A 16,159-nucleotide genomic window follows, 5' to 3' on the forward strand; every position below is an offset into this window, starting at 1 on the left:
GACAAAAAAGATCGGATCTCCACCATAAATGTACCCATCACCCGTCGCATCGGCCCTGTCCACGTCATCCCTATCCACATCCTACACCACCCATCAAATCACATCTGGACACGACTTACGAGGCTTTCACCGTCCGATTTACGGAACCCGACGACTTCGCGCAGTGAGCGGTTCAGATCGCCCAGAGAGGAAGCGTCCGAGTGAAGTCGAAATACTTCCGTGCGCACGTGATTCACAGCCCTTCTGTTTCGCCGCCACCAATCCGATGTGCATTTGCCGCGTACAGTTCGATTAACGCCTCCATTTCTTTTACGCAAGGCCGAAAAAGTTAAAATAACAGAGTCCCACAAAAAAGATTTTTTTTTTTATTCGTTTATCTAGTGCGTACAAACAGACGGCCGCTCAGGGGTTGGTCGAACCCAACCGATCGGCACTTCACGGCGGTGCCAGCGGAGGACGATGACGCCGCCGCCGCCTGAGCAAAGGTGCTCGCCGGCGACGGGTTCGTAGTCCGACGGTACGGCGCGAGCCACTTGTTCTGCATGTAGCGGTTCTTCCTCCACGGGGGCAGGGAGAGGCCTCTGCTCTTGAGCGACCGCCTCGCCGCGTCGCACATCGCCCTCACCGTCCTCTTCAGATCCTCGATTCCGCCGACGAAGACCCTCGGGACTCGCTGCAACAGCCGCGAGTACTCGGGCGCCGGCCGCGCGATCGCGAAATGGCCGTCGAAGTCGACGTCGACGAAGTACCGGCTCGGGCTGCCGCACGCGGGCGGCTCCGATCGGACCACGTCGATGAACTCGTAGCTCCCGGCGGTTAGGCCGCCGGAGGAGTCCCACTTCGTCTTGCAGATGGCCGCATTGTACCCGATCTCCCTTAGGTGCGACATCACTTTGCGCCTCAGCGCGGGCTTGTCCGACTTCAGGCACGAGAACGCCTCGATCGCTTCGGAGACGTGGCTGAGGAGAAGGCTCCGATACGAATCCGCATTGCGGACGAGAGCCTCCTCGAGGACGCCCGCGATGGCGTCCGTCCAGGCGGCTCGGTCCGAGTCGGAGTCGGAGTCGGAGCCGCAGTCCGCGGGGGGCCGGTTCGCGGCGGAGTCCTCCGGCTCGACCTCGAGGAAGCCGTGGACGAGCTCGGAGAGGCAGGGGGAGTCGTCCTCGCCGTCGTGCTCGCTCCCGCTGCTGTCGGAGCTGAGGCGGCGGAGATCGGAGCGGACGAGCCGAGCCTTGGCCTGGTCGTCGAGCAGGTTACTGCCGCGCTTCGGTCTAGCAAAACCCATCATCGCAGGGAGCTCAAACCTCCGTCGGTTCAGCTCACTTTCGGATTGATTTGGAGTGCTGAGCGCTGTGGCGAGTCGTCGCGGTCGCGGTCGTGGCCTTAATCGAGCCGTCGATGGGATATATAGGAGAAACAGGTGAGGATTAAAGGAAATGGTTTAACGGAGGATTTGCGGAGGAATATTCGAGCGGAAGTGCGGTCTAGGACTTTTTTTTTTTTTTTTTTTTTGGGGGGGGGGGGTTCTGAGCGGTTTAGACTTCAAGACCTGTGGGCTTTTGAGCTTCTTTAAGGACTTTATTGGAAAGATAAAAAGTAATGCTGGGTCCATCGTTCTCTGTACGGCTAAGGTTAATTTTAGTTCGCGAGATTGGACATGGCGGTATCGATCACGAAATGTTACGCCGATACCAAGCATCGAGCAGCTCGCGCTAGTCATTTTTGAACCCGAAAGTCACTCGGATCGACATGTGTTATTGACTAATGAACCGGTGTGGAAGATTTACGAATGACCACATTATGTCTCATGGTTTTGGTTGGTCGATTTTACAATGGATGAGGTTAACGTTTGTGTTTTTTTTTTTTTTTGGTCCATGGATAGAAAAGGATGGGAAGCGTAGGACCCGGGGGGGAGGGAATATGCGGGTACGGATCCGAAACGAAGTGGAGGGGGTGAGAATGAGATGGTGGGGAGCATATCCAGCGGCACTTGGTTTATCCGGTGGGGTAGCTGGTGGTGATGTGGACGGTGGAGATACGCCGGTCCATTGGCACGTGATGGGCACGTGCGTGGAGAGAGAGAGCGTGGTCTCTGTGTGTGTACGTGCGTGCAAGGCTCGTGCGAGAGGAGGGTGGGATTGGTTAGGGGGTTTGCCTCTTGGAGCTTGGGAGAGGTGAGAGACGCCGAGAGAAAGAGACGTGAATTGACGAGACCCAAAACGTAGAACTCCGGCACTTGATTGAATTGAATCGGAAAGGACGCTTTTTAATTACATTTAATACAATAAATTTCGATTTTAATGTATTTATATTGCATTGCATTAGAAAAAACATTACTTTAACGATGACACAACCTTTTCTTTTTCTTTTCTTACAACGAATGTTAATCGATTGCCCAGGAAACGCTAGTTGAGGAAATTTTATTGAGTGACCAAATGGCAGGCGAAATTGACCAGATAGACCAAATAAAATACACGACTTTGCGTGTTTCAATCGTCAATTTGAAGAAACGAGCAACTAAGCTGATTTCGAGAGTTCAAGCTGTTGAGACTATTCCACATCAATTGTGAAAGAGGCTGGTAGTTGGTTTATAAGTATGAGAAAAAACCTTAATTTTTGAATTAACTTTTGAAATGAGAGAGGTCTAAAGCCACCAAACACAAACTATATATGCATCTCTATTGTAAAATGAATTCGATGATGCTTAATTTTGTCGTTTCTGTAGGCGTGCAAAATAAATATGTTACAGTCTCTTTTTGACTTCTAGAATGTAAGGCACTTGTTGCGGGGACGACCTAGGATGGTTGGCAAGGTCAAACGTTATATGCTTGTCTTATTGCAGTTTCTTCAAGAATTTTTGCTTGGTGGGTTCTCAGCTCGTGTTGCTTTCGAGAGGGCTTGAACTCTGAGTAACCTCTTTAACTCTTTTAAGAAACAGTCGCGCTCATATACATCGAACGGTAAGTATTAAGTGCTAACCACAGTCCTTGTCAAAGTACCGTCCAATAGAAAATGACGGTCCTTTGCTATTATCCGAGGTTAAACTATGTTACGCGACGTCTGACACAAACCATTTTCGTCTCCAAATCAATTAACCTCACGCGAAGTTAAGACCGTTTTAAGTGTAATCTATGCCCGCAATAAGCACGTGATTAACGCTTCTGGTGTAGAGAAAGTTTTCGTCCATCGAGTTCGATGAAGACACGATCATTTCAACCACATGGTTCGGACCCTTTTCATGAGTGAGAAACCCAATTTTAAAATTCAAGTTGCGGTACGTATTAATCTCGACGGACTCTGATCAATGATCATCCGTTCTCCCATTTCAAGAAAGCTGGGGAGTTAGATTACAAGAATGGTGGTGCGGGGCTTTCATGTGCTGAGCACTCTCGGGTTTTGATGATAAGAACAAAAACTTGTCGTATGCTCGCCCGGGAGAAAGCATTTTTCGCGGATTAATTTTCGAGACTTTCACGCTTTCGATTTGCTGAAAATGATAAAGTTATTTACGGTCCGAAGAAAAATATGCATTTTTTAAAGTTACGAAAACGAATTCCTTAATTGGAAATGCGAAAAATATTTTCTCGAAAAGGAAATTCTAATCTGTCCTGAAACAAAAACCTTCTCAACAAATAAGATTCTTACGAAGTGGAAGAGAACATGTAACGTTGATGAGCATGGCAAAAGGTCGTTAGCAAACTTATCTGAGGGTACTAAACGAAAAGTCGAAACAATTTTATAATGTGGGCCGGATGAACAACTTTTGTTTTTCTAACATTATCTTCGTAGACTCCGATCCCTACTTGCAAATCTCCAACTCGCAACATCTTTTGTTTTGTATTCCAAGTGGGTCCATTTGCTGATCTCCATCGAGAAGAAAAAGATGGCGCGTCTCCAATCTCCAAAAACAATCTTCTTTTCTTCTTTCCTCCTTTTCCCTTCCTTTGATTACTGATGTTTCGGAGATGGCGAGAGGCTTTCACACGCATTCAATCGGAATGCGATATCGTTTCCATCACGGTCGAGATACATCTATTTACTTTGACAAAGCAAGATCATTTGGAGAGCAATCCAGTGAAGCACAGGAACAAAATCGACTCATATTAAATCTGTTGTGTGTTTAGAGATATAACAGGTTTCAATCGATATAGTTTATGAAGCTTTCTTTTGTTATATTATATCATATACTCATGGGTCAAGTATATGTATTAATTGCTCCGCGCTACATAATTTATGCCCTTCTCCTTGTTATCTTTTTTTTTTCCCCTTTGGGGCCAATTTTACAGACATTATTTTCGCGGTTAGGACAAGACACGTTACGTATAATTCCAACCTATTTAGCTGAGAATTAATTATTCTCGCGTGGTCACATTTCCCATGCCACAACGATGACCTTCACCGGTGGTTCTTCTCCCCTAATTGAACCACAATATTGATCATCATGAAAGGGGCATGGCTGATTGCATCTCATGATCCATAAATGTTTTCAGTCGAATTTGCTTTCATTCAAAAGTTTAAACCGATTAGTATAAATAGATTGTTCCACACCACATCAGTTCTGAGACGTTGAACTTCGTGCAACAATTACGGTCTCGCTATCAATTGAAAGCTACATGGCCAAGAGCAAGGAACGACACGACCCTAGTGAGAACAAATTTGACGTTGAGCTACCTCTGCGTTCGTGCTTTGCAAGCAACCTCTTTCTTAAGTGTCAACCTAATTCACATCACAAGTAACAGTTCCCTAAACGTCTCGATATGTTGCACTAACCTTTTCCACGCGAGACCAAACTCCAAATCTCGTAATTTCCAACTCTCTTTCCTCTTTAGAGAACAATGAGACAGCATGCATCGTGCCTCTGTGACTGCAATATTGTGCTGAACAAGGTGGATTTCGCATTCATCAGCATCGCTTGCAATCCCGAGCAAGAAAGAAGGAGAACGTGCGGGACTGCTGTGGTTGGGATTCTTATCCGGAAGACTAGCAACAATTCTTATCTTGATTCCCGTATATGACCTTCTCCATCCCACGCTGGATTTACAGTTTGTATCTTTCCAATCAGTCCATAAGGATTGGACACCTATATTCCTGGACCATACAATCCTGTTACATGAAATGCGCCAAATCCAAAGCAAGCCACCCTTGAAAGAAATAACTGAATATTGGGATATTAAGAATTTGCAGCAAAAAGTCGAGCATCTTATAATAGAAGATCACACGGAGAAATTTCAAGAGGTTTTCACAGCACGACGGTTCCGTCCACCTGATTAGAGATCAACCGGCATGGGTGGGAAGTAAAATAAACTTTGCGAAAGCCGCAACGATCGGCATGCATTGGCTGACATGGGTGGTGGATTAGAATGCGGCCGCTCGAGCCTATTGGCGTACTTTGTCTCGGGATTTGAAGCTCGTTGGCATACTTAATCAAGCATAATTCATCGAAATTTTAAGCGAACGACAGTTACGAACTAGAAATATTTCCAAAACTTTGCATTGTATATCACTTCACACCACTTATTTGCTTCCTGACGACAAGTCCATTCTGGCCTGAACAAGAATCTGTGAATGGAGAGACGGTCGGAGCCCATTGGGCCGGCGTGTGGCTAAACGAGGAGAAAACTCGGACAAGTTTGCTTCATGAACAGAGATTTGGACAAAAGTCTTGCTCTGAGCCCCATGTCGTTATGTAGTCATCTAATCATTGTCCACGCCCACAAAGCTCTTAATAAGCTCATTATAATTAAGATTAAGAGCTTGCACTCTTACGGCCCGAGTCCATCTTCATGACCAAAATCAAGTTAGTCCCAAAACATAGGCTGCACCGTCATAATCCGTGAAATTTCTCAACGTTCGCGAGTTTTATACATTTTTCGGGTTTTGTTGAGTCGGATTCATACTAAAACAGACCGGGAATGCTTCACCCTATGAAGGCTAAATTTAGGGGGAGAACCTAATCCAAGATAAGCTTGGAGATAATTGGTTATGATGTCAAAAAGACTTGCTTGTTTAGATAGAGACTAACCCTAGACTTTCTTCACTTTATACAAGCGAAACCACCACTTAAAACTCCATTTATTCAAGCTTGATTTAAGGTTTGAAAAGGTAACCTACTTAATCACGACACAACCGTCATCGGAACAGACATCGAGGGTCTAATTAAGGCAGCACATAAACTCAAATTCAGCGATTAAATCCAGCATTCCAGGAACATGGAAGAGGGCCAAGTGAAAACTAAGAAAGAAAAATTGTTGCTTATGTTTTTTTTTTTTTTTTTTTTTGGGGGGGGGGTCATATGTTGCTTATGTTTACACGGTCCTCTTACATGATTACATATATAATATTATTTGGTAGTACGAACGTATAATCCTTCCCGGTTTAGATGGTAGCGCCGCTGGTTAATACAAACTTCTGGTTTTGGGACAAGCCACCGTCCATCTAATTTAAATATTCCAAGAACAAATAAAACAATATTAGACGAACAAAAACTAAGGAAAAGCGTTGAGGATGTTGTCTTTTTGCAGTATTTAAAAAAAAATTGATCAATAATAATAATAATAATAATAATAATAATAATGCTTAAAAGGTAATGTAAAAAGATAGGAAAGCCACTTCGCCAGAAGCCATCTCATAATCGAGTTCAACACCATAAGAGCATATTCTCCACCTCCTCTCGCCTCTTCGCCCTCTTTCCTTCGGTTTTTTTTTTTTTTCTCTCTCTCTTTTTCACCTCTTTTTTGTCATCTTAATTAATCCTTTTCCTAATTAATATTGGAACCTAAATAATCCATAATGTTCATGTGTGTATCCTTTTGTTACCCAAAAATCTGCAAGTGGTCAACATTCCACGCGAGTAAAATTTAAGGGCGTCGACATGTTCATGATGTAAGCCGCGAAAACGGCACCTCGAAATTTCCGTAGCTGGAATCCAGAATGCAGTAATGGAGAAAAAGTCATTTTCGCACTTGATTTGGAATTCATCGTTCTTAATGCGAAATACGGACTCGGTGAGATCGTCACTCACGAATCGTATTCTGTAATTGCTCTTTATATGAGGTTATTTGTGCGTCAAGGTTAAAAGAGAAACGCAAGCACTATTTATAGAGTTTTCAGCCACAGAACCTCTCATCATATGCCGGGCTCTACTTGGCCCAAACAAGCCAGTCCCATATTAGATTAATTAAGAATCTTTACGACTTGCCTTATTAGAAAAACCCCGTAAAACGGTAAATTTCAATCTCACTTAACCTAGCCGACATAAAAATAAATAAATAAATAAAACTCTTACCCGATTGTTAGATATTAGGAAACGGGTTGACAATATATGCATCGTACATTTTTCAAACAATAAAAAAATTCTACGTGGATTGTGATCTCTGTATGAATATTTGCCTTCGACACACGCACACATATGTCCTTATCCTAATACTAATTTCTTGGGGTTTTGTCCCCAATGCCATGTCTTGGAGATGCATCTCTCCTGTCCAAGCTTTTGGGTTTTCTCCTTAGATAATCCGATTGTTTTGCTTTCTTTTTGAAGGCACTACATTTAATAGGGGCAAATCCACAGACAGATTGAGAGAGAGGACCCCTTTATTCTGCTCTTCTGTTTGCATGCTTGCGCAAGATGGTTGCGTGATTAAGGGTTTAATTAGCGGTTAAGGACAAAACGAGGTGTCAATCCGTGGAACAACTCCAAAGTGTTGATCTTGATATGTCCTGCAAGCTGCTAGGTCGCCTGGCGATAGCTGCAGAAGAAGACGTGATCTCTGTGCCTCACCAGATGAACCAGACATTCTGGTACTGATCTTTCCCAACTGAAAGATGCGAGGGATTGATTGAGATAATGAACAAGTTTGTCCGTTTCGCTTCTTTGAATTTCGACCATACACTTTGGGCTCTCATATGTATACATTTAATGGACCGGTTGACCACATCAGAAAAATTAAACAAAATGATAAAAAAAATTACCCGCATCATCGCCGACCGTCTGTGCCATGTAGAGCGGCTTGCGTTCATGTCATCGATTGCATGCCAAAATTGGCCGGAAGGGCTACATTGGCAAATCGTCAAAATGTTTAAGACTAAATTGGTCAAATCGGCAATAAATTTATGACTTTTTTTGGTGATTTTTCTCAATATTGGGAGTTCAATTTTGACCAATTCCAACCCCATGCATCAGAAAACAGCATCAGTCCAGGGACGGCCCCCTTTCATTGCATCATTCACTTCGTTAGGATATCCCCGTCGTGTATTGCATGGAACCCCATGTGACGAACCTTTTGTCACTTTATTGTCTCAAACCTTCAAAACTCAAACCCAATTTCTCCACCGTCCTTTCCTTTCTTCCGCCCCCAACCCACGCCTTATTTTCAAAACAGCTAGGCAATATTGCTTTTTGTATCGGCTCAACATGCACTATTCGCAAAGATACCGTCGGATAATTTCAGGTGTCAGAGCTCCAATAATTCGCACACTACCAAAAAACTAACCTTAAGAAAAACAGAAGTGAGGTCCAATGATGATATACGGCTCATGATTGCCAATATGAGGATTAAGAATGCACTTTGACATTGGTCTCTCGACTTTTCTGGTGCTTCTTTTTCCGTCCAAAAGGTGTTTGTGAAGATGCAAGTGGCCACCGGATGAAGGATCGTCCACCATGAAATTTTTTTCAATTTCTTTTACTATGATTCGGATGAAGACCTTCCATACCCATTAACTGCAACATTGTTGCGAACTGAAAAAAATCATTGTTTGGTGCCCAATTTGGACACGGGACATGACCCAGAAAAGAATATAGTATGAAGTTCTTCAACTGGTTATCTTGCGCATGGCGCTTTCCTTTCTATCCCACTTGATTAAAGTTGATAAAAGTGGACGAAAGAGCTTAGGGCATGATGTAGTTTCGCGGTGCAATTTGCGGCATACTAATATTTTTTTTTTCTCGCTCGTCCAGTAGCTCCTCAACAGTTTCGTTCAAAAGCATTCTACTAGGTGAATTAACGTTTCTACATTAGTGATGCGACTCCACAATCTTCTAGTGAAGCACCAAACACGAGAAGATCTTGGCAAAACTTTTTTTTTTTCTCTCTTCTTCTTCTTCTTCTTCTGTGCTGCCTAATGATATCGTGAATAGTTTTGTAGCAACTTGCAGTTGTTTATTGTAATGGTTCTTCCCCATTAGTCGTGAACTCCGAGTTTGACCCATGAAATCATTAGGGTTTATGTTATGGACGTAAAGAAATGGCGTCTCTGCTAGAAGAAGGACGGGGAGTTCGGAGCCTTTAGATGATGGTCTCCTCAACTTTAAAAAAAAAAAAGCACGATTAATTATAAATAATTCAGCAAGCCACTTGCTCTTACAGTGTCCTCGAAGAAAATAAGCGAACACTCAATAATATCACGGTACGTACAGCAAATTATATTTTCTTATTTGGATTTATAGTACGAAAATAGCGGTAGGTATGACATAATTTCATGGATAAATTATCGTCATGCTTAGGATGCTCGCTACTACTACTATTTCCTCCTCCTCCTCTTCTTCTTCTTCTTCTTCTCAACAGAGTTATTTAGTCTAGTAAAAACCGGTGGTTAACGCAATGTTTTTTGATGAAGCTTCTCATAGTTAGTTACCAACTGTCAGGAAGAAACCTTAATTGATCGACGAGTCAAGCTCGTCTTGAGTATGTTTGAAGGGAAATTTATTGTCAAAGAAAGGAGGAGGCAAAACTCCAATGTGGAGTATTGTGGAGTGCGTACTGGACTCATATATTAGTCAATCGAGTGATTAGGGTTTCACAAATGCTTAGAAATCAAGACTCCCTTACCGAACATTTTTTATGAGATCGGAAAGAGGTAAAAGTTGAATCCCTCGTAAAGTTCATGATCTCTGAAAATCATTGTTCCAATTTAAAGAAAGATTAAGAAGGAAAAAATCCAAGAAATTGATGAAAGATTCGATGGGCCGGTAAGCTGAGCGTAATTTGATAATAAGTTACCGATATCAAAGACTTATTTGAGATAAAAATCCATTTTGGAGCTCTTTTGAGAAGCCGAAGCAGAAACCACTCCGAGAGATTGTCCGAAATTTTTCCTTCAAAGTTTTTTGACCATGGATCGAAAGACTTGGCGGCCAAGTAGTAAAATGAGGAAAGCGAAAGGAAAGGAAGGGAGAAACCGTGGGTGTTTTCATGGAACCCATTGGCCATCGCACATTCCCATAATAAATGCTTCTCTGCTTCAGAAATAATTGACTTCTTTTGTCGTCTTTCCTCGTTGTGTTTCGTTTGAATAATCTCCTCTCCTCTGTCGTGTTCGATGAACATTTTCGCCCACGTCGCATCGAGCTTCTTTTGGACAGCAGGCGGCTAATCTTTGTCTGTTCTTCACCTCCACTCTCTCTCTCTCTCTCTCTCTCTCTCTAGAATTTTTGGAGCTTTGATGGCTCCATGACCTCACAACGTGAAGCATGCATAGAGATTGAAGGCGTGAGAATCCTATGCCTTGATAGGATTCAAGTTCAAGCCATCTAAACGAAATTTTGAAGCTCTCAAAAATGGTAAATTTGGTAGATTTTGAAACCACATTCCCCTCTCCACATTCATGCACTCGGACAGTACACCGTTATATGGGAACTTCGACGAATGCTAGTGCGGTGCCTACGAAACGAGAGAGAAGAGGTATCCTCGTGTCCATCTCATGTCACTTGTTGAAGTCAAATGTATGGACCACAAAGAGATGCATGCATGAGAGTTGTGTTTGAAAAAAATCTCACGTCGAATAATTAGCACGCCTATAAATTATCGGTTTAAGTTTTTGACTTGTTAGAAAGTCCAATCCAAAAACTTAAGTTACTAAGTAAAGTAGTTAATATATTTCGATTGATCCATAACTCGCCACGTTAAATTTTGGATAAATACGGATCCAACTAAATATATTAATGAACTCGGACTTAAATTCAGACTTCTGCTGCCGCGCTCTCAACAGAGTCGCTCATTTCTCAACCCTAAACATAAGTCGCTATCTTTGGCATCTGTTTGGCAACTGTGACCCGCCTTTGACTCTGTGTCAGTTTTGGAATGAGCTGGTCGCATTGATGATTGGCGGTACGGATTTGGCCGAAAGAAGCATGTTAGCGCGGGACGCTCCGCTGTGGGGGTACATGAACAACGACGCACCAATTTGGAAGGCCGGGGAATTTGACGAATGCGAAAGATGAATACGGAAATTCTCGATCCAGATGCTTCTGTGTCCAGCTATTTCCCCACGTTTAACTTGGGTCGCGGGGAATATTCTCGCCAGCAAAGAGCGTTTGGTCAAGAATGCCACAGTATATGGAGTTTCAACTTCAAGAACCCTTTGGACTTATACGTCGGTAGCAACTAATCTAGACTTAGATTGGCGGAGAAAATTATTTGAAAAAAAAAATCCTAAATCTATTATGCGGATGCCAATTCAGTCCTAAATATTTTAACCGTGCTAATCTAGTCTTAATTTTGGCCGAAAATCGATGGCTTAAATGTTGATTGCCTCACGTGGCATTACCGACGCTAACATGGATAATTTTTGCATTTCTTTGTAACTTTATCGAATTCTTTAAATCTTTACGGTTTTTTGCTTTTTTCTTTTAAGGGCTGGCGAGCCCTTTCCCACAACCAAATCTAGCCAGCAAGGGCCGTGACCCATGCCTACAAAGCCCTCGATGGTCAGATTTGGGCGCGGGTGATGGCTGGAAACCCCTGCCAACCAGATCTAGGTCCTCGTCCATGGACACTGGGCCCTCGCCAGCCCTCTTTGGGAAGTGAAAAAAATCATAAAAGAAATAAAAGAAATATAAACCAATTGTGCCACGTAAGACAGCTGGGGGCCACGTCTGCGATTTTTTACCACTTTTAGCCGGAAAGATTACGTTGGCAAATAATAAAAGATTTAGGATTAAATTGGAATAATTGAAAAGTTTGAAAGTTTTCAAAAAAAAAAGAAAAGAAAAATTTAGAATTGAATTAGCATCCATATAATAAGTTTAAAAACAAAAAATTGCCATTTTGCGCAGGATGACTGGATGCATCTGGCCTAGGTGTTATAGCTTTGTATAGTTCATTTACCAGCCGTGATAGTTCTTTATTTTTTTTTAACTATTATAAAGGGAACGGACAGACACGCTTACCACTGGAGCAACAACCCCCTTAGATTTTCACGACCAATTTTACTACTGCAACGTTAAAAGTAAAAAGAAACTGTTGCGCTTGGTAAAGGCAAACATGAATTAAGTCGGATTAGCAAAGAAAAGTTGATAAGTTAGATTAGGACAAGAACGGTGAAAAAAAAGGGAGGGTTGCGTTTTCCTCCATCTTTCATTGGTGAAAACTTTATCCAATAAGTTCTCCGATGGATGAGTTACGAACATGGGCGTGACACATATTAGCGATGGTGTCCATCAATGGTTTGTTCAAAAAGTCTTAAATTTATTATACGGCGGCCAATTCAATCATAAACATTTTAATTATGCCGATATAGCCCTAACTAAACCTTTTGACGATTTACCAATTTTGTCCCAAACCTTTTAACTATGTAATTTAGTGGTAAACCTTTTAACGATTTACCGATTTAGTCCCAAACCTTTTGATAATTTATCAACGTAGTAATTTTTGCCGATATAAGTTTAGGACTAAAAAGGGTTGGGACCGAACTGGTAAAACTTCCAAAAGGTTTATGGCAAAATTAACGGAACCGAAAAAGTTCGGGACTAAATTGACAAATCGTCAGAAGGTTTAGGACCAAACCGGCATAATTAAAATGCTTAGAATTGAATTTTTTTCCCGACAATTTTTTTCCAACGGCAATCCGCGTGCTAGAGATGTGTTTCGAGAGAGTTATCTTCGACCCGAAATGGAGGAACTTGTAGTAGCCAAATAGAAAGAAGGATCCATCATTCCTTTGACTATAACAAAGGGTTGACCCGGGTATGGATCTTTCTCTTGATTTGGGCTTTGTGGCTTGAAAAACGAATGGAAGGAGAAAGGAGATAATGGCATATGACTGACTATACACGACTAGACAGAAAAACCAACATCAAGCAATAGTAGCTTTTTGATTTTCTCTTCAGTAGAGAAGGGAAAGAAGGGGCCCCGCTTCCCCTCGTGAATCGAATGTGAGGAAAATGGTAAGCATGAGTTGGGGCCCCACCGGAGCCACGCACGAAGAATTTTTTTTTTTTTTTGCGCAAAATCCGGGCAACTAATAAGGTACTCGGTAAAATTATCTAAGTAGATTTGATGTACGGGTGGATGATTCACTCGTCTTGACTAGGTCTGAAAGGTAAACGGGACATCCGTGGAACGGCGTTAGATTAAAATGCCTGGATTGCCCACCTTCGACCCTAGCATCTGCCAAACGGATTCGGACCACTTCACTGTATGTTTTAGACTGTGGGGGGGGGGGGGATTGAGCCAGAGTCCACTCGACGATCAACTCCACTCGCAACCGCGGTGGCTTTTTTAATCGTAATTTGAAATCGGCTCATCTTTATATTCCTTCTTTATTTCTTTCTAGCAAGAAACGCAAGCGTCACGACCAAAACGACGTCGAAGATTGGAGCAAACAATTCCAAACGGTCAACGCGAGCACCAATCGATGGTGGAACTCGGTGTATAGGCACGTAGGCGAATGTTTCCTCTTCTTTCTTTTGTTTTCTTCTTTGCCTTAAACCCTTTTCTTTTTGTTACGATTGTTAAACTGATTTATTCTCTGTAATTGCCTAATCGGATGGAGGGTCGATCCGGCAAACGAGCCCGACCGGAGCCCCGGTTAAACCGGGAGATGAGAATTTAATGCAATGATTGACTATGCCAAAAACACGTTAAACAATTTCCCTTTTTTTTTTAAATACAAATTTCCTTGGCGATCGTGCATAAAAATGTTTATTTATTGCCTTGGTGACAATGCTTTACCGGCTAAGAAAAGATAACATTTTCATTTTTTTTTAATTTTACATTGACTATCTTTTTATTATTAACTTTTTTTAACTTAGCCCCTGACGAAGTCCCCATTGTCCTCACTCCAATCATTGTGAATTTAAAATTGGTCCCCATATGATAGGACAAGCTACTTTTAACATTTAGTTAGCGCTTAGCCAATGGGGCAGAACGAAATTTGTACAGTGTCTTCAATTCCTTCGAACAGCGAGAAGACTAAGATGAACTCCACCGGTCACAAATTTATAATTTAAGTGTGATTCAGTGAAGAGCGTGAAAGGTAGGTTATGGCAGTTAAAAACATTTATGCCATTAGTTTTTTTTTTTCCTTTTTGGTTTAATCTCACTAGCTTTTTTAATAGGTGCTTTGAATGTAACAAACTAGACTTGAATGGTTGGTTGTCACGAGAAATAATTTGATTTTGCATTTTTCTAAGCAAATGTTTTGTTTTTGCTCACTTCTTGTAGAAGGAAACATCCTAACAGTAGTAGGAGGAGTAATTCAATGAAACCGACCTAAATGGATTTAGAATTGATATCGTGGGAAAACCTCAAACAAGCACCTCGCAACACATTTACTCTGGATTAATTTTTGTCAAAACAAAGATCACAAAACAGTTACCCCTCACCCGAACGTAACCCCACAACATTTTTTCCAGCATCCCGTTAAAATGTGTGCGTATCGATACATGGCGGAGGACTGCAAAACTGCTTTTGACATGTAGAATAGTGGTAACGGACATCAAAAATTCATGTTTGTTGACGAGCATTCATTTCAACGGGGATGTTAGATAGAATACTGATGAGGGGGTTAAATTCAGGCCGGGGTGCCAATTTGAGAATTCTTGTAACGTGTTATCTCTTGGATTTATAATTTCTCAATTTGGAGATGAATTGGGCCACTGCATGCAAATTAGTGCCAAAACACTACATTAGAAAGAGAAGAATTGTCAAACATTCAATACGAAGGTTGATACACTCCAAGAGTAATGGGGTCGTGTTCAAATGTGTTGGATCTTATATGTATTGCAAAAGTGGATTTTTCCATAGATATAAGAATCAAAGTAGTTAAAGTTTAATAACGTGCAAACAGACCAATCATGTTCCTCAACTGATGATCTGTCCAACCACATACTAGAAATGCCCGGTGACTTAGCTACTTGAATATTGGCCCTAAAGTTGCTATTTACAGCAAATAATTTGTAGTATTTATCTAAAAATTAGGAGCTAACTAGCTTAGCTCCCTATCAATTATTCCCTGACGGGGGTACTAACAATCTCCATAATATTTTCTATGACCCTAGTGATCCGCGTAGAGTCTACCGATTTGCAATCAATTTACTGAAAAGCTACGACGATAATGTATTGAAAACTTAAGCCTAATGGTGTCGGTGTGACCGTCCCAAGGCTTACTCATCACTACAAAATGGAAAAAGAGACAAGGGGGTTTGGAGATTCGCCTTTTTATTTCTTTTTTCTTATTTCGTGGCACAATGAGGAGAATTTTTCCTAGGTTGAGCATGATTCCAAGGTAGGACTTGAAATCCTGTCCAATTCCGGATTTTAAGGTATCTATAGTAAGTTTTAGGTTCCAAAAATTTGGTTCTTATTTCGACGGGCGGGTTCCAAGTAAGTGGAACCCGAAACCCGTAATAAATTTGTATGTTTTTCTTAATATATATTTTATCGCGATCCTGCGGTATTCCATGACGTCCGATGATGAGTGTGTAATATGGGACTACCGATCCAGGCTTTCATTTCTGGCTATATTTACAATTGAGTTTTACTTAATTATTATTTCATATTTATCTGTGTGTTTAAATATTAGTAGTGGTCATTGGATTGAAGCAATAAATGATGGTCATTAAAGGTGATGATTCATTGCAATCGTTCAATTAAGAATACGTGTGGGACCTTGATAGACTACGAAATTTGTGGCGGGGTAGGTTTTGGGTTCTAGATATGCAGAATAAGTTTCGGGTTCCAAAAAAATAAGGAACCTGTTTCGACGGGTATTTCCATGTTCAAGATAGAATTAGTACGGAACCTGGAACCGTTCATTCCTAATTTTTCCGGCCCATATTATTTTTGGGCCTAATGTGACGAAGCAAATCAATGTCTATTATCTTTTTAAATCCGAACTCAAAATAATGGTTTAGCATTCAACAAATGTATTCACGCGTCTG

At 41.7% G+C, this 16,159-nt stretch overlaps 1 protein-coding gene across 1 annotated transcript; it reads right to left on the minus strand.

The window, feature by feature from the left end:
* LOC115742523 lies at window positions 1-1,378 on the minus strand. The gene has a single exon (XM_030676861.2). The coding sequence runs from the start codon at window positions 1,286-1,288 to the stop codon at window positions 374-376; it is 915 nt and encodes a 304-aa protein (XP_030532721.1). The 5' UTR covers window positions 1,289-1,378; the 3' UTR covers window positions 1-373.
* Between the last annotated feature and the right edge of the window lie 14,781 nt (window positions 1,379-16,159).

The sequence above is a fragment of the Rhodamnia argentea genome, chromosome 7, assembly GCF_020921035.1.
Source record: "Rhodamnia argentea isolate NSW1041297 chromosome 7, ASM2092103v1, whole genome shotgun sequence".
Taxonomy (NCBI): Eukaryota; Viridiplantae; Streptophyta; class Magnoliopsida; order Myrtales; family Myrtaceae; genus Rhodamnia; species Rhodamnia argentea.